The following is a 27,446-nucleotide window of genomic DNA, read 5'->3' as shown; positions in this document are numbered from 1 at the left end:
ACTTCTTTATAGTTTAAGGGATTTTGAAATATACTTGGCACAAATAATCACAATAATAAGATGATATGTCATGCATAACACCTATGTCCCTACCTCCAAGGTCAAGGTCACACTTAGAGGTCAAAGATTTACATAAACTGTTACAGGTTATATTTTGTTTCCAGTCTATAACACTTCCATAGTTCAAGGGATTTTAAAAATACTTTGCACAAATTATCATGATAATAAGACAATAAGCAGGCGCAAAACATGGGTCCCTACCTTCAAGGTCACACTTGGAGATCAAAGATAAACATAGTCTGTTATAGAGTGTATTTTGTGTCCGATCTATAACTTCTTCATAGTTCAAGGGATTTTGAAAATACTTGGCACAAATAGTTACAATAATAAGACGATATGTCATGCACAACACCTGCACCCCTACCTCCAAGGTCAAGGTCACACTTAGAGGTCAAAGCTTAACATGATAGATTTTTAAATTCTGTGTTTCATTTTATTTCTTTAATAAATTTATTGTTGCATTTGCAGATCTAGCATTGATCATAATTTTGGACTGAAAGTCCTGAGATCCATACCTCAATCTTTTGAAATAGCACAATTTTATGCTTCATATAAAACTTCCCCGAGGCGGGGGACGTTGGTAACTCTGTTACAAATTCTTGTACATTCACCATTTTTTTTCTATAAAAAGATTTTCAGAGTATAATAACTGTTGATTTCTCAAAATAGATTTTCTGGAGATGTGCCAAAATATATGCCTTTATGACTTTACATCACATCTGTTTTCTTGTTATTATTCTGAAGAAGTTTCTGCAATCATTAAATATATTTTTTACAGTGCATATCACATTGTAAAAATTCTGTACTTGTATTATATAAATTATATATATTTTGCTAAAATAGTTTTTAAAAAAAGACTAAGTTGATCTGTTTACATCTTGGATTTATTAAAGACTTGAACTTGTTGTTTTGACAGTTGTCGGGTAATTGATTAATTAATCAATTTTGTTCTGATTTTAATGTGCATTTATGAATAATATCCTAGTCTTCAATGTGTTTATAATTAATATTTTCATATTCATTCATTTTCTTGTGATGCAAACAGACATGTTTAACAGGGAGATTGACTGACTATTATATGACATTTTTACTTCATTTTTAGCTTGACTGTTCCAAGAATAGGGAGAGCTATTGTACTCACCCAAGGCGTTGGCGATACACTTTGGTTAAATTTTGCATGTAAGTTGGTATCTTCACAATTACTAAACAGAATGAGTTAAATCTTAACACACTAATTTGAGAGCATAATAGGAGGTCACTATCCAAGGCCAATAAGTGTAACCTCGATCTTGACAGAATTATGGCCCTTTTTGAGCATTATCCAGACTCTTGTTTTAGTATTAAGTACTGAGAATAGTCAAGCTTGCTGTCATACTGACAGATTTTCATTTATCAGGTTGTGTTATTTCTTTCTTCTGTAGATATATTTTAAGTTCACTGTGGTATATTTCAACGGATAAAGATGTAACTTATTGTAATGTGATTTTCATGGTATCCCCAACATGATAATGGACTGTTCCAAACTGGCAGTGGTGTAGAGGTTACAGTGTTGCATTGATCCCTATATATCTCAGTTTTAAATGATACAGTTTTTAAATGTAATATTTTTTTGTGTATTTGATCATTTTAATCTGCTATGTATTCATGATTTTTTTTGTTACATATATGCACTATTTACGCAATTCATACATACATTTTACATAGTTTATAGTTTAATATAAAACATGGGGTTTTTACTTTTAAAGGCAGGTTATAGTTGTTAAGGGTAATAACGTATATATATACCTTTATTATTGTGGCTGTTTTTATTTTTCTATATTAGTAATATAAAGGGACTCTACTGAGGTTTTTACATGAAGGAACTAGAATTTTTTTTGAAGAAATGTGTACCATATGATGTTGGTCTATGCATAATTGGAAATAGTTTTAACACTTTAATAAGACTAAGAATTGCACAAAAATTGACTTCTGAAAAATACTTAATTTGGAGTATATTTTATCTTAATCTTTTGTATGATTTTTTTCACTTTAATTGCACCAGTTAACAATTTAGTTTTTATGTTTTAGACTTTTGTACCTCAGTTGAATCCCTTTAAACTAATTAGAAAGTTCTCTGAAACAATCTTGCAAAGAATCATGCAATCATTTAAGAATGTTATAAGAAATAGACTTAATATACAGGCTGAAAAGAAATGCATTAACTGTTGATTATTACACATTTCATATGTCCGCCATTTTATTATTCCCCATTTCTTTTTCATTGTCTTGACTGTCCGAGGTCTGATTAAATAAAGTTTACAGGAATATATTTAACACTATGACATAGTTGTACATATTTTGCTAGCATATTGATGTTTAACAGAGTTACTGCCCTTTCATGTGATCAAAATCAATGTTTGTAAGTAAAGTTACTGTTACAATCAGGTTATGTACATGTTACTCCCATTATGTGATACAGCTATGATATTACCCAAACATTGTTGTATATATTTTGCTAGCATTATGACAATGTGTTTTTTAGAGTTACAGGCCTTTTTTACATGATCAAAACAAAATGAGGTTTAGACAAGTTTCCATTTTAACACTGTTCTGTTTATTATATATCCTGCATAATGGAAGGTAAGTGTTAAATTGATATGTACATTATATTTTTTTATCAGTTCAACATATTTGATGACGATCCCAGTCTTAGGTCAAATATTAGTGAGGTCAAGGTCAGATATTTGTACGGTCAAGATTAAATTGATATATAGGTTAGATATATAAATGTAACATATTTATGCAAATTTTTCATATTGTTTATAAAAGTCAAGTATGTTTAAATTAGTGTCCGATATATACAATAATGCTGAGGAATTTATTTTGGTCCGAAAGATTAAAGAATGGTTTATTGTTTCTTGTTTGAGCTGTCCTAGAAAAGAATACATTGTTAGTTGTCTTATTGTGCTGAATTCAAATTTGATTTGATTTGATAAATACTAGCCAGTGTCTGTACATATCTTGTCAAACTTGCCTTTTTGGTTAAGCCGAAATATTTTTCAATTTTTAAATTGTATCAAACATGCGAATTTGTAATGTTCTTTTTTTTTTAATCAGTTCAGTTATTGGTCAATCAAGTGTTTGCTATGCAAGAAATAAACAGATGATGATATGTTTGTAGTTGTTTATCTATGTATCGTATAGAGTTGTGACCTAAAGGGTGATATCCCTTGAATTTTATGCATGTAAGATTTATAAAATATGAAATTTATTCATATTGTATTATGGTATGGTGCTTGTCCGTCAGTCTGTCTGTTAGTTACATTGATGGCAGCTCAGTTGCTTGATAACTGTTAACATGTGCCACCTTCATAACTGATATGGGCTATAGTTGTGTCTAGAAAATGACACTTGTGAAAGGTCACAGTTATGGAAAATCCTTATCCATCCAACAAGTTGAGAAGGAATAATCCTAGGTTTGTGAAACTTGGGAGGTGCATTGCCCAAAGTCATTCAATGGCCCCTTATTGAGTTTGAAGTCAAAAGAATAAGCTGAGGTTTATGAAACTTTGTAGGGACATTACCCAGTAGAAGACCTATATCTATTACTAGTATTACGCCAAATGTCAATGAAACAGTGACACTTCACGTGAAGTCCTGGTCAGACCATGATTTGTGACAATTGATAAGGACATTGTCCATGGCAAGTTCATGGCCCATTCGGATTTTAATGTAACAAGAATTTTAAACAGAGTTACCAACATTTCCCGTCTATGGAAAGTTTTACATCTAATAATTTAGAAGTTATTTTCTAGACAAAGAAAATAAAGACCATTTTAAGCTTTAGGTGTGTTAAATCTTTGCTGACTTGTTAAAGTAATTTTCTTTTATTTTTCAATTGAATCCTATCACTTTTCAACATATTTAATGACAGCACATACTTCTGGAGTATAATGCTCCGACACACAGCTCCCTATTTGAAATAAGATATATAGAACTAAATGTCTTCCGTGGCAAACAAAGATGGCAACCTGAAATCCAAGGTAACTACTTCCCCTTGCTTTAACAATTTACTTTTGGTATACTGTGTTCTGTAAGTTACTAAATAATGCAAACAAACCAGACTGAGATAGCAATCTTTGATCAGAATATTAAAGGGGCTCCACTGAGGTTTCTTGAAATTACAAGACTGGAAATAATTTTCCAAGTTAAATGTTTCATATGATGTAGGTTAAGACCAGTAACATTTTGTTCACAATTTCAGATCATTCGCTCCAGAAAAGTTATTATTTTGAAACACAACCCAAATTTGGAAAGCGTTGCACCGCTTTTTACTCACATCGAGCTAAAAATAGCACAAATATACAATTTTCAAATTTCGGAGAACTTTTTTGATTATCTTGTGCACATCTTTCTCTCATAATAGCTTCAGCTGACCTAATTAAGAAATTCAAACTTCATGTTTTTAAGCTTTTGGACCTCAGTGGAGTTCCTTTAAACAAAATCTATATACCGTTAGAAGCAGGAAGTAAATACACCAGTAACTATTTACTATCTTTTATTCTAACACGACCCGCATTTTTCCCTATTGAACATAGAAGAACAGAAAGTGTGTGTTACTATGCAACAGTTTGATGTTCTATATTTAGACATGTGACATAATCATTATACACGTGACGTAACCACTAAAAAACCGACGCGCTGAAAATAAGTACGGAAACAAATCAGGCGCAATTTTGCTTATCTATCAAGTACGGCAACATTTATTTGTTGATGTCGTGTTAGAATCGAAATAATATATCCAAATCAGTGATTTTATCGCTTGATAACATCACTGTTTGTCGTTTGGATGCGCATCATTATATCAATCGGGCTATGCCCTCGTGATATAATTCCTCGCATCCGAACTCCAAACAGTGATGTTATTGAGCGATAAAATCACTGTTTGGGATATATTATTTCTTAAATATGTATCCATAATTGTGTGTTTATCGACTACTGCTTGTTTTTACAAGACAAAGCTTTTGTCTAAATGGGGTCAGCTTTTATTCTTTTTTTTTTTTTAAATGAAGACAAATGCATTTTTATAGTTGACATAATTTATTTCTGATTTAACAATATTTCACTATTTTCATATTCTATAATGTAATAACAATAAAACATTTTATTCATACTATGGTTCATAATTCAGGTTTACATGAAACATGGTAGAATAGAAACACAGAACGTTACTCTAGATAAAATATAACGGTACACATACACAGCACAGAACAAACATACACCTAGCTTTACATAGCATCAAACACTACGTGTTTACACAAAATTGCACATACTAAATATAAATATTATATAAACTATCCTGACTCAAAGGTCAAGAAACTGGGTCAAAGGTCAAGAATTCAAGGTCAGAGGCAATTTGACAAATGCATCTCCGTCATTGGTCAATTTTAAAAAGTTTTCTCAAAGATACAACTAATCAGATTTTAGTAACTTGTTGGTCTAAGGTAAAAAAACAACTTTAGATGATCTTCTGACCTTGTTTTGAAGGTGAAGGATTGGAGAATAAAATCAACTTCTTCAAATATAAAAATGTCCATGTACACAATAATGAACCATGACCAGAAAAATGTTTACACTTTCTCATTGTAAATAAATATGTATAAAAACAAGTCTATTTACTTTAGCTTCTAGCTCAAAAGGTACTAATAGGCAAAAGTTCTACTGAGCATTCATTTTAAAAATGTTTTTTAAAGCAAAATATTTTATATATTACACAGTACATTTTGTTCTAAATATTGTCTCTTAATATACCCTGACCTATATAATATAAATTAAAATAAAAGTAAAAATAGAAAGCTGTTGTAATTAGAGATCTAAAGTCATCTATAATGAAGGCTAGTGAAATATTCCGTGTTCAGGGTTGTTAAAAAAATACCTGTTCTAAAACAACTGCTTATATAAATGCTTGACCAAACACACACTTGTTCTCTAAATTTTATTCACATGAACAACCCTCACTCAAATTAATGAACATCTGAACTTTTATCAGAAAACTTTCTACAGTTATAGTTCAATATTTGAGAGATAACCAAGGATCCAGGACCTACCATTCTGGCATTTTTTAAACATCTATGTGTCATATTTTGATGTGTGTTAAAAAGTTTTCATTATGTCAAGACAAATATGCTAAATCTTTGCATTTATCAATTAAATAAAAAATTAGGGGAAAAAAATCATGAGATGAAATGACCATTTATACTTTGTGTACAACCTTATGTTTGTAATAAAAGTTATTTACACATACAGTTTATTCATAAATGACTCTGAATACAGGCTTCAAATATTTCAAGAAAGTGTTTTCAAATGATAATGAATTATTAAAGCTAAAACTTTCACTTCTAGAAGCTTATTAGTGCCTTTATTTACATGTGAATATTTTACACATACAATGTTTTTCTTTGCACTATGACTTATAACCTCTACATAAAAACTAATACTGAATATAAGCCTGTCTGGCTTGTATGTTATTTAAATTATACCTTCAAACATAATGTCTACAAGCTTTATGCAAAAATTATACCAAAATAAAACAAGCATTGAATAATGGCATATACATACATGGTACAACTTCAAAATAAGAAGTAAATGCCTACACATTATGTTCCTGTATAAAAGGAAAAAAGAACACCAGAAAAACTATTATCTTTCATCATAATAGTTTTTTTTATAACTTGACAATTACTCTTATCTTCACATGTTTTTCCTCCACATAAACCCCTTCCCCTGCTGTATTTAGATAATAGACATGTCCTGTTTTTGACTTTGGAACTATCAACTGCTATTTTGAGGGAAATTTCAATATTAAAGTACCAATTTGAACAGCCAATGGCACTAAGCTAGGTCAGGCTGCAAAAATGTACAGGCAGGCATAACTCTATACTGGAAACACTGCAAAGTAAAATATCTCTGATAGCACTCTTGAATTATCTCAATATTCTTTTTGCTGTAGTTAAAAAGGAAATAAATTATACAAAGTCAATATATGAACAGAATCGTTTTGCAAAGTTTCAAATATTTAGCATCATAATTAAACATAAGCACAGACTCTCCAATAACTGAAGTCTTTTATGCTAAAATGGTAAGATGCTAAAATTTAAGCAGTCAACATTCTAGAGTCAAGTCAGCCTTGGCTTTGGGGTTCAATATAAGTAGCATTAAGCAAATTTATTATTGCTCATACTATTCAAGGGTTTATGGATCTCATATCTGGGATTAAAATACACATTGGAAATGAAGGCTTAAAACTCAAATACCGTAATCCAGTAACATTTAGGCCATGAATGCAATTTGTATGAAGGTAGAAAAACTAAAACTTAATTGCCAATTATGAGGTATCTTTGAATCAACCGTTAAATAAGGGAAGATAATTCATATCTCCCAACTTGGTATCACTACTTTACATGAGGATAAATTGTCGAGAAAAATACAAGATTTCTGCGATGATTCCAGCGTACTGGATACCACTGTAAAATACGACAGTAAACATAAAACACACACTTATACAGGAAACAATAAATAAATATAAACAAAAATTGTGCAATATTTAAAACAAGGAGGTTATCACCAAACAAAAAAAACCTTACATACATTCTTTTGCCATTAATTAAATAAAACTTCTTGTTTATCCATTATTTTATAGATAACACATCTGTAAAAATGTTAAGAAAGTTCTGCATTTTCCACAACTTTTTGTGTTCTATTTCAACAAACCCAATAGCATCCATGCAACCTGGAATAATAAAATCCAAGTCACTTTGCCACTTTGAAATCACATAAAAGGTATGCACAGTATCCAAGTGGTATGAACTTTACACACACTTTAAATCAAGAATATCTTGAACACTGTATATCACCCTGTATTAGATGTTTTTATCATAAAAGAAAAACTGAGGTGAGCATTTATCCTAAATCCCCATCCCTAGCCTTTCTAAAAGAATAATAAGATGATTTCTGAAGAATTAAACTTAACTTGCTTATCACAGAAGACTCTTTCCTTATCAAAGAATAAAACTGAACTTGCTTACCGGTATTTATAATTATCATTTTATTTGCATATTGATGCTTTTTCACAAGGTACAGTAAGCTTATGTGCAATCAAATCACAAAATTACAAACAAATTATGTAGATGATGTAAAATTGAAAGTTACCTTCTTTTGTTTTTCTGAATAGTTGAAATTAATTACAAACAAGACTTTGTTTGACTATTACCTGTGTAATTTAAAAATAATAAATGGGAATAACAGTGCATCTTCAAGGCACAATATAGTATGTATCAAGGCAGGTTTCCTTGCACACCCACACCCCACCTTACAATTTAATTTTTCAAAAGACCAGACCATTAAATTTTCTTCATTACATAACTCAAGATTTATAAACAATAAAAAAATAAGCCGTTCTAACTTCATTCTGCCCCCACATTTCAATAATGGTCTAAAATCAAGCTAGTCAAACTAGAATTTAAAACTGGCATTACATTGTACATCACAACAACGGGTGGCATTGCCAAGCAATCTTCAATCGACATTCATTCCAGACAACATCTAAAGTATAAAATTGAACTGGTTGATTTGTATTCATATACATGGTATATACTCTTCGACTATGAAGCATTTTCTTATATACAGGCAAATGTATGATCACCTATACCGACACAGTGTATCATGCATTGCCAATACTTACAGCATAAATACAGTAATCTAACTTCTACAGTCCATTGTAAAAAAATCATTTTACTATTCTTTCTACAACTTTATCACAAGTTGACAATACTCATTAAAATCTCATCTCTTATGTTCCTTCTTCTACATGGAAATGTACAAAACCTTGGCACTTTTCAAGTTATCTAGATATTTCTGCCTTCAGTGTAAACTGAAAAGGCAAACTTGTACCATACTTTCACATGTAATTCAGCATCTGTATGTCTGATTCTTTCCAGTAATCACTGCAATAAGATATTCATACTTTATGCTATTCATTTCATTGCCATATTTTATCAGCTATTGCATTCTTTTAATGATCAATCCAACACTTAACATCACAATTCATAAATAATAATTACCTCCCTTTAAAATCATGCGATACTGTATATGTTTATTTCATTTCTATAAAACTGGCCGTCTTTCACTTTGATCCAACACTTCCATTTTACTTTGCTCTCAAACATTCAGCACATTTCTTCACTAATTTCATTGAAGCAAGTTTCTTCACAAGTACAGGACCTACTGTACTAGTTTTATTGTTGTTGTTGTTTTTTCCCCCATACAACCCACTGACCCTTGATGACCTTTCACATCCAGTGGAATTCTGTCTCATAAGCACTTGCAAGATTTGCATTTCTCAACATTTCAATAAACATTCATGGCACACGTGTACATTGTACAGCACTTTCATTTTACAAACAGCATCTTCCCCAAAGATAGCCACGGAAATCATTAAATCAATATATTCTTTTAATAATTCATCATAAATATTTCATAATTAATCACTTAATATATTCAAGCTTTAGAAATATATTGATCTTTTTTTGCACTGATCCTGTTGAATTTTAACACACATCTATGTTATTATTTAGTTTGTTTTTTCAATCAAGCAGAGCTAATTGTTTTCAAAATATTATTTGTCATATACCTATTTTAGTCTATATATTTTTTTTGCACTATGTCGCCTCAGCTTTTTATTTGTTGCTGTATTTGTTGTAAAAATTCTACATATGATATACTGGATTCAGTCCTATCTTCCACAAAATGTTGGAAAAATTTCATTCTCAACTTGCCATCTTCCCTGTAAAAAAATACAAGACGTCAAATAAAGGTTTAAAATAGAATTCAGTATTGTACTCAACAATGTTTTACAACCTCATAACCTCTCAATCAAAAACTTGAAGAATTTATAATCAGTATAAAAAGATAAGCATATAGAGTAAGAAATTGGAGTAAATTTATACATAAAACAGGAGCTGCCAGTCTGCCACTAAGCTCCCCAATTCTCAGTGCCTGATGTTTAAACCAGAGCCTAGATCATGTAGAAATTCACAAAGCAGTATAATTCAGTCTAAAGCCAGGCAAGATGTAGGAATGTTACCTGCCATTATGATACCAAAGACACATATATGGTTTTAAGAAAGCATCTATGTAAAACGATGACTTCTAATGGGTATAAGTCAGTCTAAATCCATGCTTTGTTCAACTATAACTATATGATACCACAGACATAATCATGTTGTAAAATGACTTACCTAACAACAACTAAGGCCGAGCCATTGGATCTAATGTCTAACAAATATGTTATAAACGCTCGCACTCTTTCTGATCCTTCGTTCTCTAACTCTGGTAACTCCGTCTGAAATGTTTATTTTGTTTATAATATATAAAATTATGAAAACATACAGTTCAGGCAATTAAAAAATTATTATTGCTATAACTGTTATATTACATCAAACAAGGCATGAAATAGGTTAAATTTTCTTCCTTAATAAATCTTAACATTGTCAAACATAGATTTTTTTTTCGGTAAAAAATTAAAATATCAAATAATATATTCTCGGTTAAACAAGGTTTTGGCAGTAACAATAGTATCAGATCAAATATTACTTGTTGTTACTAAGATTATGTAAAACTGTCTCTGAATAGTTTATATTGCCACTTTCCAGCACTAGTGGTGGAAGTAGACCTCAGCTGCCCTTAACATGTGTTATTTCAGGTATGAAAATGGCAACTGTGTAAAACCACCCAAATTCCTTGTTTTCACAAAAGATAGAATCCAAAATCCAAGTTGAGATACAAAACCAATAGAGTTACAGGCAAATAATTTTAAGTCAACAACTTTCTATAATCACCCCTCCTCAGAGGGCCCTGTATTATCATTAAAACAAACACTTACTATTCCACCTTCTTGTATAGAAGCAAAGTTTGGCCTGTCAAATACATCCTGACAGAATTGTGGATTTACAGCACTACCTAGATACAGGTATATAGTGTCTCCAGTGTCTAGAAGATATGCCCCATTACGATCTACATTAGCTGATGACAGCTGTAGTAAAGGTAACTTCGGATACTCAAGGCTTCCTTTCTTTACCATATCCTGAAATACATAAATTAACTCAATTATATTGAATATCTTACGTACCCTCTTTACAATTTTTATGAGTTGATCCAGAAATGAAACCTAAGAGTTGTTGTCAGACTGTATAACAACTGGATCACATGGACAACTGACTTTATATATAAAAATAATTTGTGGTTAATCATTATTAATTTAGAAAGCTTTAAAAAATATAACAAAATAGAACTGGTGATAAAAACCTTTTCAACTAATAAATAACATTGTCTCTCCAGAAAATTTTTAACTTTTTGATTTCCTTTAATAGCTTAAAGGTTACTGGAAAACAAGCTCTTTTGGGAATGAAGTTGACTGGGGCACTAGGGGACTAGAGAGAAGGAAATAAATCTGAGAACCTGGGATACAAAACATTGGGATATGAAATTAAAGGTACTTAGATACAAGTCACACTGAAACAAAATTAAAAGAGACTTGGGGAAACGCATAAGAACATAAAACTTACCACATCCATGATTGTATGTATAGGATACAAGTCTGGGTATAACAATCTGATGAGTTCTGCTACTGGCAGTGTTTTACACTGGTTTAGAGCAAATGTTCTGTCATCTAGTCTTGTAGATACTCCTGTCCTAAATGCCGTCTAAAAAACACAAGTTTAAGTTCTATTAAAATTTCAAAAAATTTATATTATTGTATTTAATCATATATATTCTTTTGTTCATATTTGATGCGAGTTTTTACAAAAAGTGTTTCTATTCTTTAATGCAAATGAATTATTTATAAAAAACATTGACAACATTAATTTTCCTAACAAAATATTTAACCACTATTTTAGACCACTTTGTCAGGAATAATTAATTTAAGTTTTGAACCAAGGGTTGAGAATCAGTAACTTAAACCACTCAGCCAAGCAAAGCCTCTTTTTCAGTAAAAGCTGGACAGTTGCAGCATAACCATAACTGTGTCAGTAAAACTTAATACGATGATATTTTGTTTAAATTGTTAACTTACAGATTTGAGCAGTGACAGACAGTACAATGGTATAAGTTTAAGTTGATCACTGGCACAAAGACCACCTGCTCTCTGGGACCCTGCTAGAGTACTGCCATAAGAATTCAATATATCAATAGCAGCATTAACAATGGCCTCCCTAGCATCTGACATAGATGATGAAATACTGCGATCCACCGCTGAAAATATATAAACAATTAAATTACAAAACTAAACCTTTTAAAGCAGAATACCTCTGGAAGATACCAGTATGTCTTTCATTGTACTAATATTTCAAAATCTTTTTCAAATACATTAAATGGTCGAAAGAAATTAAAAAATCCCTTTGAAATATTCATACTGTGACATTTTCACTGCTTTTCAACAATTGCGATATACTTTGTTTTTGTTATACTAAGGCATTTTTTATCCAATACCAAAGATTTAAAAGTAGTCTCTGTGACTTTATCAGACAGTTTTAACAGTAGTATATTCTACAGGTTCGACAGTAGTCTTTCACAAACATGTAGTAAACTTACCCATTTTTGCCAGTAAAGCTATAATAGCTTGTTGGTCAGCCCCCGCATGTATTTCACTAATCTGATTCGTGACTGGCAAACATAACGTGTGAACTCGAATACGTCTTTCACCTGAAAACAAAAATCATTTTGTAATGACAAAAACTTTAATAAAAAAAATTGAAATTTAAGTCTTTCAAATCCAGCTGGACCAGCAAGCACAGGGAACAAATCTGAACTAGCTCATGACTGTTAACAATTTCAAAAATTTTCATTACAGCATCCCTTAAACTGATAATGGACTGTTCCAAAACCAAAGCTAGGCATTTATATATCAGAAATAGGGTGATATCAACCGAAGCATTTTGACAATTTATCATCACATTTGTAGATCATTAGTACTTTATTCATAAACATTACAGTGTTGCATATAAATATATATCTTAATTCTAGAGTAAACATTGATCACAGTACCTGATTTTTCGGCCAAATTATAATTATAAGAAATAAGTTTCAATAATTTATTTTACTGGTATTGACTGTTGAATCTTTATTTCAAAAAGTACATGGCCATCAAATTTGAAGTGAATGATTTAGGACAATACCATCTAGGACAATCTGCCATGTTTATAGGTGGAGCAATATATGCAAATTTTGTTCAAATTATCATGGCATCGTCAATGATACAGTAACCATAAGGACAACTATATATACAGTCAGTACTTACCTTTACTAGAAGTATATAATAACGCAGCCTGGAAACACATTGTTGACATATCAGTCAGTGGTTCTTCTATAGACATTTGCATACCAAAACCTGCATCAGGGTTCACATTTGGCAGTGACAACAAGTCTGTGGATCTCACAAAGAAATTACCGTGAAATGTGTGAATACTTATTCCTGGAAAAGAGAAAATAAATTGACTATCAAATACATGACTACAAAAATTGATTAACCATTTTCTTTGTTAGCTTATCAGTCACATTACCTAATAGATTTTGTTCATAGAAGTACATAAAAAGCAATTTTTTTTTTCAACAACACCCCCTTCCTTCAACAACTAAAAACAAGATTGCATTTGAGAAAAATGCTATGCCACCGCATTAATATAATACTAAATAGTAGTGTAGGAACAAATTTTTTTTTTGTTTCTATACAATTTTGAAGATTGTCATAATGCATAGATCCCTGACCTTATAAATAATCTAATTCTTATTATCAGATTAGTGGTTAAATCTGTTGTTAACTCAATAAAAGATCCGAGTAGGAATATATCAATGCACGCAAGTCTAGTGAATTTGGTGGTGAAGGTCATATTTCACACAGCCTAAATTTCATGACTACATCAAAGGACAACACAGTAAGACACTTTATCAAAATCTAGGTCAGCTGAAATCAAAGTTCACTTTACATCTAAATATGTGCACATGGTTCAAATTTCATAGCTGTACATCAAAGGACAAGAAAGAAGGTCACATCATCAAAATCTAGGTCACCTGATATCAAAGTTCAATTTTACAACTTAAACTGTGCACATGGTCAAAATTTCATTGCTGTACATCAAAGGACAAGAAAGTAGGTTGGACAAGGCAAAATTTATATACATATAAGGAAAACCTATGGCCCCCAGGGCGGGGCTAATTTTGACACTAGAGACAAAATTTGAACAACTTTGGTAGAGTACCTATAGATGATATCATTTAACAAATATTAAAGCTCTAAGCCTTGTACCTTCAGATAATAAGATTTTTTGATTTTTTTTACTATTATGTATATATTGAAAATCAATGACCCCCGGGGCGCGGGCAATTTTGACCCCAGGGCTATAATTTGAACAATCTTGCTAGAAGTTCACTTCTCAATGTTTCATGCAAAATATCTAACCTTTAGCATTTGTCAATTGCTAGAAGAAATTTTTTTAAAGTTTTACTATAAGTTTTTACTGTATACATATAAGGAAAACCAATGACCCCCTGGGCGGGGCAGATTTTGACCCCAGGGCTATAATTTGAACAATCTGGGTAGAGGTCTACCAAACAATGTTTTATGCAAAATATCTAAGCTTTAGGCCTTTTGGGTCTTTACAAGAAGGTATTTTAAGTTTTTACTATATCTACATATAGTGAAAATCAATGACCCCCGGGGCAGGCTGATTTTGACCCCCAGGTCTATAATTTGAATAATCTTGCTAGAAGTTCACTTCTCAATGTTTCATGCAAAATATCAAACCCTTAGCATTTGTCAATTGCTAGAAGAAATTTTTTTAAAGTTTTACTATAAGTTTTTACTGTATACATATAAGGAAAACCAATGACCCCCAGGGCGGGGCAGATTTTGACCCAAGGGCTATAATTTGAACAATCTGGGTAGAGGTCTACCAAACAATGCCTTATGCAAAATATCTAAGCTTTAGGCCTTTTGGGTCTTTACAAGAAGGTATTTTAAGTTTTTACTATATCTACATATATTGAAAATCAATGACCCCCGGGGCAGGCTGATTTTGACCCCCAGGTCTATAATTTGAACAATCTTGGCAAGTGTCTACCAGACAATGCCTCATGCAAAATATCTAAGCTCTAGGCCTTTTGGTTTTTTACAAGAAGGTAATTTAAGTTTTTACTATATGAACATATAGTGAAAATCAATGACCCCCGGGGCGGGGCCGATTTTGACCCCAGGGCTATAATTTGAACAATCTTGGTAGAGGTCTACCAGACAATGCCTTATGCAAAATATCTAAGCTCTACGCCTTTTGGGTCTTTACAAGAAGATTTTTCAAATTTATTCTTATAATTCCTTTTGGTTGCCATGGCAACCAGATTTCTGCATGGAATGAAATTCTTTGAACAACTTTGGAAGCCCTTCACCCAAGGATCAATCCTGCCAATTTTGGTTGAAATTGGACTAGTGGTTTTTCGCAAGAAGATTTTTTAAGTTCACTATATAATCTATATAACACACACACACACAAACAAACACACACACACACACACACAGGTGAATCGCTATATGCCACCGCATCGCAGATGCTGCGGTGGCATAAAAACCCCCAAAGACATTCTCATAAAACCTACTTTAAAGTTGATATACATATCTTTTTCATTCATTACTTTTTTGCAATATTTATTATCTATTGGGCTTGACACCAAAACACTATAGGTCATATGGTGACTTTCCAGCTTTACTGGTGGAGGAAGATCTCAGAAGCCAATCTGTGCTTATTTCAGACACAAACGTCCACGTGAGTGGAACAACTGACATTCTGTAAGCTAGCTGGGTAGCTTTCTCAAAAGAAAGAATCCAAAGAGGCTTGTGTGGCTTGAACCTACAGCAGTGAGAGGCAAGTAGATAGAAGTCAGATAGACCTTAGACAGCTGGGCAAGTCCACTACACATATTCAGCAAAGTTAGGGTCTGTGTATATGTTAAAAAAATCACCAACCTTTTGAGCATCTAATTCTCATCACAGATTCGAACCCTATCTTTCTCGTCATGTAACGTCGGAGATCCGTCTCAAACTTCTCAGCTAGATGTGGAGAACGTACAGCATGGTATGAAGGGTAATATGACACACAACCTCCCGAAAACTTTGATATACATTCTGTAATAAAATCAGGGAAAATTCTCACTATTTTTGTTAAAGAATGCATAAATTATAATCAATTCCATGAAAGAAAATATCAAGAAATGATAGTAGATTTTAAGTTCTTATGCAACAACAATAAGTTTGATAAGAGTTTTAAGAAAAGACCACCAATTGATTACAACATCTACTGATAAATCAATTTACCATCCTTTTTTAACCATACAATAATTCTTCTTACATTAAAACTTCTATACATCAAATTTATCCACGTTGTATTCTCTCAAAATATTGGATTACAAAATCAATAGTCCAGAGGTGATTTTTTCTTCTTTTATGTCTTTCTTATAAGCCACAGTGACGCCGTAAAGTTGATTTGCAGACTTTCCAGTTTTATTAGATTAATAAGAACTCTCCTCATGATATTTCAGACACAACTGAGTAGAACTACCAACCTTTCTCTCAAGTTAGTGGATAGCTTTCTCACTTGAAGAACTAAAACATAATGGCCAAGAAATTGTCATTAATTTGCTAGGCCCCATCAAGATTCAAGAATTGGTTTTAATTACAAGGAAATAAGCAAATAAATGCTTCCAATGTTATTTATCGCAATTTTGCATATAAATATATTCAATGTGAACAAATAAGAAAGCTAAGCTACAATATCTAAAACAAAATCTTACCTATAGATGCAATATCAGCATATTGTCCATTAAACATATAGAGATCTACAGCTATTTGCTGTGCCGAACAATCTAATGCCAACTTCTTGTAAAAATCTGTTGCTGGACCAAGACTTGAAATGTCCTGTAAAACAAGTATGCAAGACTTCAGATACAGTATAAATTTACGAGATGGCATTTCTTTATCTCAAACAAAATAACAAGTTATTTCAATACAGTTGCTCTCTGACTTGTAGCAAAAGAACATAATATAGGAATACAAGAGCTGTTGGTAGAACAGCATGCTCAACTATTCTCAATGCTTGACAGTAGTAAAACAAGAGCCTGGATAATGTAAACTTTTTAAGTTTAAAAAGGCCCATGATTCTGTCAAAATCGATGCCAGAATTATGGACCTTGCACAGAAACCTCCTTTTATGCTCTCCAACCCTTTATCTTCAGTAGTTTTGGAGATTCCAATTTGCACTCAAAAACTTAAAATGTGACCCTGACACGACACTACAATAGCTTTCCCAATTCTTAGAATAGTTGAGATGATGAATTGAAAGCTCTTCTCGACTTTTTTAAGCTGCTAAAATCTAATGATAAAGACCATGTTTAATCTAAATGAAACTAAGGAATTAGCAATGACAAGCACTGTAATCTAACCTTGGATGTTTTCTGTGTAGAATCTTCCCTATTTTGTAGAGCACCAGGACCATAGGTTGGTAAAACAGTCTGCATGACAGTCACTCGCCCACCAGTTGATGTCTATAATAACATACACAAGTTTCAAAATATATTTTCTTCTTACTTTCAACTTCATGCTATTTTGAACACAAAATGAAGTTGAAAAATAAATTTCCTTTGCATTAACAACTCAGTGAATTCTTCTTGAAGGTAATAAATCATAAAGTCAAGGAAAAGTTATATCCTCTTATAAGCCCTATACTCTCCTTTAAAAAGCCATTTTCCATAACCCTGCAGAATTTGTGATGTAGATATGGCCAGTTTGAATTAAGAACAATTTATTTACGAGCTTTTCCACCTGTTTTAAAATCATAACAATGTCTTTCGATTTAAAGGGATTTCGAAAGTGGTGTAAAGAACCTTGGAACTGTCTTTTATATATATATATAATATAAAGTAGCCAACAGTATAGAGTCTGGTCAGATGGCATGGAAATTTAGACTGGCCTGTGGCTATGCTGGTGACACTGTTTTGTTTCTATTGCTCATAGTACCCAAACAATTAATGAAAAGATGCAAATTAATAAAGTGGGAACTATAAATGGTAATGTAAACTGACCGTCATTTTGAAAGCAGCTTGTAAAGCGGCACCAAGGGCACTTCTGGTTTCCATATTGTTCTCAAATAATGTTGGTAGCTGATTTAACAGATCATTTACCAAATTTTTACACTCATTTAAGTTGACTAGCAAATTATCTGGACACGGTAAGAAAATATCTGAAATATAAGACATAACATACGAAAATATAATAAAATCAATTATTATTATTTAATTCTTATCATGCTAAATTTCTTTAATAAACTTGTCCAACTTCAATTTTTAAACCTGTCAATTAATAATCTATAAGATATCAAAAATGAAAATTAAAAGTTTGTCAGCCAATAGTGTAGAGCCTGGTAAATCTGCACAGATGTGCATGTTGACCTTACCCTCTATATGTCTTACATGTCAGTGTCCGGATATTGATTCAGAAGTCTCTGTTGAGATTTGAAAACACAGTGGTAAGGGGCATGTGATTTCTTTAAGACAGCAGCAATAACAACTTGGTCAAAGAGGCCTCCCTATACAAGTTCACAGCCTTAAGACTTAAGTTCAAGTATGATTTATTTCTTCATTTCTATTGTAACAAACATATTTTTATTTTAGTTAATCAAGATATTATCAAAGTTTTGGCAGAGATGCAAATTTCAAAACATTGGAGTATCTTCAACAACTTTAAACAATGCATCTATTGCCTTTAAAATTTCTTTAGACAAAACAAGAATTAGTAGAGTAAATATATACTGACCATCTACATCAGTTACAGTGAGCATCTGAGGCTGTGACAGTCCCTCCGCCAGGTTAAAGAAATGTACTGAACTATCATAAGCTATGAAACCAATCTGTGTCCGAGAATCACCAGGTATCCGGTCCAAAACATCCATTAACGTCTCACAGAAAGTTGTCAAATAACCTGAAACAAGAGATCTTTAGTTGAAGAAATAGAGGATATTGAATGAGTCTAATTTAATACAAAATTTATGGAACGAAATGAATAAAATCATATTATGCGAGCCTCTGGCGAGCATTATATTTTTTCATTCAAGTTCAATAAATTTAGTATTGAATCTACAAGAATATAATATTCTATTTACCAAATATATAAAAAAGAACAGTAAACTATAAAAATGAGTAATTTTTCAATGACACACCTATAGCGTAACGCTAACATAAGCGCGTTTTAACGCTATGTTCCTACATAGCGCAAATGACGTCACGTCAAAGTGTTATTACACTAGTGTAATATCGTTTTTATTAAATGGCTTTATCACACTCCCGTGCCACGGTTTATGTGATAAGTGGTTTTATTACAAGGATAACACAATATCATATTTGATTATTTTACATCAAACTTATTAGGACACATGTGCAAAACAGAACAAATAATTTAAATGCATGCTTAAAGGCCCGTCAAATTTTTGAAGCAAGCGGTTTACATATCTATCAACCTTTGACCTTTTTGCTTGCAAAGAATTGAAGATGCCATGTTTGTTGACAATGAACTCCTTTGATTGTAGTCATACAATAAGGGTTACAATGCTGCCACACAATAATGGTGTACCATTAAAACTATTACACACAAAATGCTGAAATAAGTTACCTGTTTCTATGGCATTGAAAGACACATCTAACAAGTAAATGTACACAGCTGGTTGTGGCGGCCGTAACTGAATTACATTGAAACAAGAATGTGTGAAATATTTTATAAAATAATTCATTACCTTTTCATATCAGTACATCAAAGCTATATTAGCTGAATCATAATCAAAATATAATGTTTGTAAATTTCTAATAAGCTGTTGGTGCATGCATGTAATCAAACCTTATAGCAAAAGCAGTTGAATTATTTGTAAGAAACATTATGTTAGTCTTTTTCTTATATATTTCAAGTGCCTTATTTAACAGCAACACTACATTTTTTCACTATGTCTCTCTGCAATTTCAACTGAAGTACAAACTCAACAAAATCAGACACAACTGTTGACTGAATAAGACGTTCAAGACATTGAAAAAAAAAATAATACAGTAAAAAATAAATCCACTGATAATTACCATGTATTCTGATGGTGCTATAAACTCTATAGTTGCTGACTTGATTTCTGGCCTCCTCTGAGGGTCACCATAACTTTTACTGACTGGGTCAAACGAAAACTCATCTGGCACTGAAAATATATGTTCATTTATAAATTTCTGTTGACAATTTTTAAAACTGACTGTCAATTAAAGCTTACATGAACAAGGGATACTTTGTAACTTAAGAATACATAAGTAAAACAGTTATTTTAAACTTGGTAATCATTGGGGGAAATTGGCTTAAGTTAAGTTCAAACCAAGATGATTAAAATTATGTAGCTTTTTTTCTAGTTTAGTTGCTTTTCTCGTCAATTTATTGATCAAATTTGCATAATACACATGTCAAGTACTTAAAACAGTCAATCAATTTGACTTTTTAATGAAGACCACTATTGAAGTAATATAGGTGAAGCTACAACAGTATGTCATCAAACTGCTGGGATGTGCAGACTAACAAGGCTCAATATTGGTGAGATAGGTCTGTTTTTCATCACCGAAAGTATTCACACATCTTACAAGTATACCAATACTTACATTCATTGACTCTATAACACAGATTACATTTCCATCTTCTACTGTCGACAAAGTAAACAAATGGATTGATGTACGTCCTACATGATCGACACCTCACTATAACACTAGACTGTATCACAGGTAGTTGCTGCAACAAAATCACAATAAATCATAAACATGCATAACCAGCCAATCTTCATAAAATATAAAAATGGTAGTTAAAATATTGGTTTTAAACAAGATAAACTATTTAAAACTTTACTATCCAGCAACTGTTTTATTTATTTTTATAATATTATCCTAAGTAGGTATGTAAGTGTGTCAAACATGTAGTCCTTGGAACAAGTAAAATTTAGTTATATCCAATTAATCAAAAAATAAATAAATAAATTATATAAATTTTAAAAGTAAACCAAGTGAGATAATTTGGAGGAACAAGAGTGCAATATTTGAAACAATTGGAACTTGTATAACTCATTAAATTAGATGGGGTAATTATACTAATTTGAAAATATACAAAGGGAATATAACTTGGGCAAAATGAATGCCAAAGAAGTCAACCCCTTGGCCTTTGTAAGCAAGTTTTTATATATAAGTTTGTAAAAAATTAAAATATTTAGTGTATCTAGAGCTTAATTTTATATTAAGTTTAAAAGTTTGTAAAAATTACATGTTAAGTATATCAAACTAAACCAGCTGGAATAAATTAAAACAAGAGGGCCATGATGGCCCTAGATCGCTCACCTGACCCATCAAACTCATCCAAACAATTACCTAGACAAGCATTCTGACCAAGTCTCATGACAGGTGAGTCAAAAATATGACCACTACAGTGTTAACAAGGATTATCCATATTTGAGCAGTGTGACCTAGTTTTTTACCCAGGTGACCCATATTCAAACTTGACCTAGAAATCATCAAAACAAACTTTCAGACCAATTTCCAGGATACTTGGATCAAAACAGTAGCAACTAGAGTGTTAACAAGATTTTTCTATTTTTAGCTCCGGTGACCTTCTTTCACATGCCATTTCGAAATCATCCGAGCAATTACCTAGACAAGCATCCTGACCAAGTTTGATGATAATTGAGTCGAAAATGTGACCACTAGAATGTTAACAAGGTTTTTCCATATTTGGGCGGTGTTACCTAGTTTTTCATCCAAGATGACCCATGTTCGAACTTGACTTAGAAATCATCAAAACAAACTTTCAGACCAATTTACAGGATATTTGGATCAAAACAGTAGCCACTAGAGTGTTAACAAGGTTTTTCTATTTTTAGCTCCTGTGACCTAGTTTTTCATCCGAGATGACCAATGTTGGAACTCATCCAAGCTATCAACTAGACAAACATCCTGACCAAGTTTGATGATGATCGAGGCAAAATTGTGACCGCTAGAGAGTTAACAAGGTTTTTCTATTTTTAGCTCTTGTGACCTAGTTTTTCATCCGAGACAACCCATGTTCGAACTCATCCGAGCTATCAACTAGATAAGCATCCTGACCAAGTTTGATGATGATTGAGGCAAAAATGTGACCGCTGGAGTGTTAACAAGGTTTTTCTATTTTTAGCTCCGGTCACCTTCTTTTTCATCTGAGATTACCCATGTTCGAACTCATGCAAGCTATCACCTAGACAAGCATCCTGACCAAGTTTGATGATGATTGAGGCAAAAATGTGACCGCTAGTGTGTTAACAAAGTTTTTCTATTTTTAGCTCCGGTGACCTACTTTTTCATCCGAGATGACCCATGTTCGAACTCATCTGAGCTATCACCTAGACAAACATCCTGACCAAGTTTGATGATGATTGAGGCAAAATTGTGACCTCTAGAGTGTTACAAGGTTTTTCTATTTTTAGCTCTTGTGACCTAGTTTTTCATCCGAGATGACCCATGTTCGAACTCATCCAAGCTATCACCTAGACAAGCATCCTGACCAAGTTTGATGATGATTGATGCAAAAATGTGACCGCTAGAGTGTTAACAAGGTTTTCTATTTTTAGCTCCGGTGACCTACTTTTTCATCCGAGATGACCCATGTTCGAACTCATCCGAGCTATCAACTAGACAAACATCCTGACCAAGTTTGATGATGATTGAGGCAAAAATGTGACCTCTAGAGTGTTAACAAGGTTTTTCTATTTTTAGCTCTTGTGACCTAGTTTTTCATCCGAGATGATCCATGTTCGAACTCATCCGAGCTATCAACTAGATAAGCATCCTGACCAAGTTTGATGATGATTGAGGCAAAAATGCTACCGCTAGAGTGTTAACAACAAAATGTGAACGGACGGACGACGGACAATCATCGATCCTAAAAGCTCACCCTGAGCATACTCAGGTGAGCTAAAAACCAAGTTTGAAAGAGTATAAAGGGAAGATAACTTGGGAGAAATGGATGTAAGTTATATAATTTGACAGGATTGTATCTTTTACCCTGGTAAGTAACTATTTACAGTAAGCCAATGGTACAATATAAACTTAAGAAAAATTCCATTGTTTGATTTAGCAATTTATATTTTTGCCCATTAAATGTATCGTTTACTTATGATAATAATTATCCATTTATTGTGTATTGAGACATAAAAACCATAATGATCAAGAGGTACAGAGAGTTAGAAAAAGGATCAGGGTGTTGAAAAGAACCCATTTTTTTTTTAAAACAACTGTGTTAAACATCTAATCCATTATTCTAACACTCCGAGACAATTCAAAATGTATAATTCCTTATTCTTATTGGATATATTGTATTGGTAGTATAACCAAATAGCCTATCATATTTTTACTACAGGTTATCAAATCTGACTAATTACGGCATACTCACAACTTGGTCTGCCACTGACAAACCCTATAAAGATTTATTAAAAGCCAGTGACTTAAAGGGAATTTAGGGTTAAGAAAAAAAATTCAAAGTCAAGTGTATTAATCTTCACAGAATTAACTTTATACAGACTCCCTTCACAGGAATATATATCAAATTTGTACAAAACCTTCATCAACATTTGACAAATCATTTGGTTTAATCACTTAAAGTCTTCCGCAGAAAGTATAATACAAGAAATGTTTTAACAGTTACTGGAAAGTTTGTATGAATAAGAGATTTTAAGAGATAAACTAATCCGAAATACATATGTACTTACGGACAAATCTTTAAACGGATGTATCAGAATACCGAGAGGCAGTCTGGACTTGTTTAACAATGCTGACGTCTGTGGTATGTTGTTCATTGTACATCGAAATACCCTGGAAGTAAAAAGGATATAAGAATTTTATACAGATTGTCAGTACAGATAGAGAAAACATGGTTGATGAGCTATATGGGATTTCAGTATCAAAATAAGTAACTCTTAGCTTTCAAAATAATAGTATGCCCAGACTTCATGGTTGTGAAAGTTCGCCTGACTTGTGGCATATCACTGCATGGTTTCAAACCCCGTCAGAGGCAGCTTATTGTTTCTTAAGCAAAATACTCAGTATTGGCTGCAAAGATTCGAGTGTGTTTTTAGGCTTATAGCCTACACAATTAAAACTGGAGAAATTCTGTATATACCTAATAATGCTGCTAGCACATGAAAGGGTTACAGATAGATAAAGAATAAAAGTAATACATGTAACATATTGAGATAAACAGTAAAAGAATCTTACTCAGGATTGCAGTTAACATTTCTGTTATCATTTGGTATTACTGGCTTTGGTGTTTCCACTCCATCAGGAGGTATCAACTTCTTCTGTTGTAATAAATTTATACTCTGTGTACCCTGAAATCATTCATTAATATATCTGTTTCCGTTCAATTTTGTAACAACAACATTAAAAGGTCATAAGATGATTTTCTAGCAAAACTGTTGGAGGAATAGCATTTGGTTGATTATTTCAGACATGAATGGGGACCCCAGAGTAGCACTATCATTCTCTTTAAACTGGCTGGACAGGATCTTAACTCTTAACTTTACATCACTACAACTAAACAAAGCCTAGTCAGTGCAGCAATGAAGTTATCTGTAAATACCGATTTACGAATTTGGTTGAAAAAAAAACAAAACCTCTACCATTTCAACTGGTTCACATGCTTTAAGTAATACTATGACGGTAAATGTTGCATAGGCCTCAATAAGCCTAATCTTCTGATTTTAATAGAATCCTATTACTCAAGCTGTATTTTGGATACAATGTTGTAGGTTAAAGCATGACCAACATATTTTCTGTACTGGTTTAAAATACCATACATGTTATTGATCTTGTACCAATACATCAGTAGAGAACATATTAACACGTATGATACATGTATTACATGAAGGAACATCTGTCACATAAACTTACAAGTAATCTCTCTTTTACATCAAATAAGAATCATATCAGATAATTGGATTATTAACTGTATTTTAAACCAATCCTAAATATATGTAGGTTAATATTGTTACCTGTAGAGATAAATTGTTGAAATTTGATGCCATGGCGCCAAAGCCCGCGTTTTGCTTTGGGTAAGAATTGACAAACTCTCCTACAGTTTTTCCGTGTGGAGCATACTGCTGACCTTGGCCTTGGTACTGATTAGTTGAATTTGGTTGTGGGGGAAATCCTGGCTGTTGACTGGCAGAATTTGGTTGTGGGGGAAATCCTGGCTGTTGACTGACAGAATTTGGTTGTGGGGGAAATCCTGGCTGTTGACTGGCAGAATTTGGTTGTGGTGGAAATCCTGGCTGTTGACTGACAGAATTTGGTTGTGGTGGAAATCCTGGTTGTGGATTGGTTGCATTTGGTTGTGGAGGAAATCCTGGCTGTTGAGTGGCTGTGGATGTGGGTGGTGGTGGAAATCTTTGTTGTTGATTGGCAGATGGTCCAAATCCTGGCACTTGATTGGTTATAGGTGGAGGTGGAGGAAATCCAGGAAGTTGATTAGCTGATGAAGCAGGAGTGAATCCTGGCATTTGATTGGTTGGAGGAGGAACTGGCGGAAACCCAGGCTGCTGACTGGCTACTGATGCAGGAGTGAAGCCTGGTACCTGATTGGATGAAGGAGGTGCCGGCGGAAATCTTGGCTGTTGATTGGCTGTGGAAGCCGGAGGGAATCCTGGTTGCATACCCATAGATGTTGGTGGAAATCCTGGTCTCTGACTTGGGGCTGACATAGGACGGAAACCAGGTTGTTGTTGACCAGCTGATACAGGAGGAAAACCTGGCCTCTGTGCTTGGGGAAATCTTGATCCCTGACTGACTGAGGGAGGAAATCCTGTACCTTGACTACTTACTGTAGGTGACATAAATCTTTGCTGTGAAGTGGGGGGCATGCCCTGTTGTGAAGTTGGGGGCACGCCTTGCTGTGAAGTTGGGGACATGCCAGGAAAACCAGATGTTGGGGGCATACCCTGCTGTGAAGTTGGAGGCATACCAGGAAAACTTGATGTCGGGGGCATTCCAGAAATACTTGATGTTGGGGGCATGCCTTGTGAAGTTGGGGGCACACCAGGAAAACTTGATGTTGGGGGTATGCCTGGTTGTGAAGTTGGTGGCATACCAGGAATGCTGGATGTTGGGGGCATGCCCTGTTGTGACATTGGGGGCATGCCTTGCTGTGAAGTTGGGGGCATACCAGGAAAACTTGATGTTGGTGGCATGCCTGGTTGTCTAAAAGCTGTGGATGAATTTGGTGGAGAATTCCATTGTTGCTGAGGATTACCTACTGGCTGTATCTCTTGTTCTACAAATTAAGAATAAAAATGTTTTTTGTACAAGTCTGTCACATATATTTTAAACTTTCAAGTATACTATATGTTTATGGGTATTTAGCATAATTATTTTTTATTTCTATAATTGAAACTATTCGATGTTTGGTACCATTTTTGTTAGGTTATTCAAATACATACAGAATGGTATAGCTTGTTATAGAATTTAAATTTAAAATGGCAGTTTATGTAGGGGGAATATTTTTCAATTTTGCTTGGTATTAAATGTCAAACTGTAAATTATGTTCATATGTTTGAACTTTCAACAGTCAGGCAATGCAATCAGTTCATAGCCTTAATCCAATAAATTTGTCTGGTAATTTCAAACAAAATTGCTTCTCATTCCAAAACATGGCTTTCAAAATTAAAATTTTGCCTTACTTCAAACAAATGGGGGGGGGGCTTACTCCATGATGTTTCACTGACAAATCAAAACAAAACTTTAAAATAATTTAGACATATTTACCAGGTGTTCCTCTGAACTGACCCTCAAGAGCGTCAAAGTTCTGGTTGATCACAGCTGGGGAATTTGTCCTTGATGACTTCTGGGAGGGTGGACCTGAAAAATGATTGACAGTCCATTAATAAATCATTATCCTTGCTCTTTTAACATTCACCCAACAATAAAGTATTAAATCATTTTGTCTAGCGTATTTATTTATACCTATTATAAAGGTAATCTATCAAGCAAAATATGTAGCCTTCATAATAGATCTGGTGAATAGGGAAAAAATGTTTTTAATATTAATCATACAAGGAAAATAGACAGAACATTTTGTAAATAAAGACTGTATCTGTATAACTCCTACACGTATTTTATATGCAATGAGAGTTTAATATTAATATTTCTTATTTTATCATGACCTTCAAAGCATCATCATCATCATCAACACTATCATCATAATCATTATCATCATCACTACTGTGCATTCT

The 27,446-nt window shown here is 33.0% G+C and overlaps 1 protein-coding gene across 4 annotated transcripts in view; it reads right to left on the bottom strand.

Annotated features, from left to right (window-relative positions):
• Window positions 1-5,120: 5,120 nt before the first annotated feature.
• Window positions 5,121-27,446, bottom strand: part of LOC132757428 (protein transport protein Sec24A-like) — a 32,365-nt gene continuing 10,039 nt past the window's right edge. For 3 of the 4 annotated variants that reach the window (XM_060748708.1, XM_060748709.1, XM_060748712.1), the window contains 20 exons: window positions 26,980-27,072; window positions 25,212-26,488; window positions 24,436-24,548; window positions 23,931-24,033; window positions 23,615-23,638; window positions 20,809-20,935; window positions 20,254-20,363; window positions 19,802-19,868; window positions 18,950-19,114; window positions 18,220-18,377; window positions 17,581-17,682; window positions 16,933-17,056; window positions 16,109-16,267; window positions 13,394-13,567; window positions 12,688-12,798; window positions 12,170-12,348; window positions 11,661-11,798; window positions 10,979-11,179; window positions 10,335-10,438; window positions 5,121-9,880 (listed from right to left, as the gene is read on the bottom strand). In XM_060748708.1, the coding sequence (XP_060604691.1) occupies window positions 9,766-9,880; window positions 10,335-10,438; window positions 10,979-11,179; window positions 11,661-11,798; window positions 12,170-12,348; window positions 12,688-12,798; window positions 13,394-13,567; window positions 16,109-16,267; window positions 16,933-17,056; window positions 17,581-17,682; window positions 18,220-18,377; window positions 18,950-19,114; window positions 19,802-19,868; window positions 20,254-20,363; window positions 20,809-20,935; window positions 23,615-23,638; window positions 23,931-24,033; window positions 24,436-24,548; window positions 25,212-26,488; window positions 26,980-27,072 (3,644 nt within the window). In that variant the 3' untranslated portion in view covers window positions 5,121-9,765. The remainder of the gene's footprint in view (window positions 9,881-10,334; window positions 10,439-10,978; window positions 11,180-11,660; window positions 11,799-12,169; window positions 12,349-12,687; window positions 12,799-13,393; window positions 13,568-16,108; window positions 16,268-16,932; window positions 17,057-17,580; window positions 17,683-18,219; window positions 18,378-18,949; window positions 19,115-19,801; window positions 19,869-20,253; window positions 20,364-20,808; window positions 20,936-23,614; window positions 23,639-23,930; window positions 24,034-24,435; window positions 24,549-25,211; window positions 26,489-26,979; window positions 27,073-27,446) is intronic. The other variant, XM_060748711.1, reaches the window with a different exon arrangement.

This window comes from Ruditapes philippinarum, unplaced genomic scaffold (genome assembly GCF_026571515.1).
Source record: "Ruditapes philippinarum isolate M1 unplaced genomic scaffold, ASM2657151v2 ctg22_1_1_1_1, whole genome shotgun sequence".
Lineage (NCBI taxonomy): Eukaryota > Metazoa > Mollusca > Bivalvia > Venerida > Veneridae > Ruditapes > Ruditapes philippinarum.
Note: the sequence above shows the minus strand (reverse complement) of the source record. Positions and strands in the feature narration are given on the sequence as shown.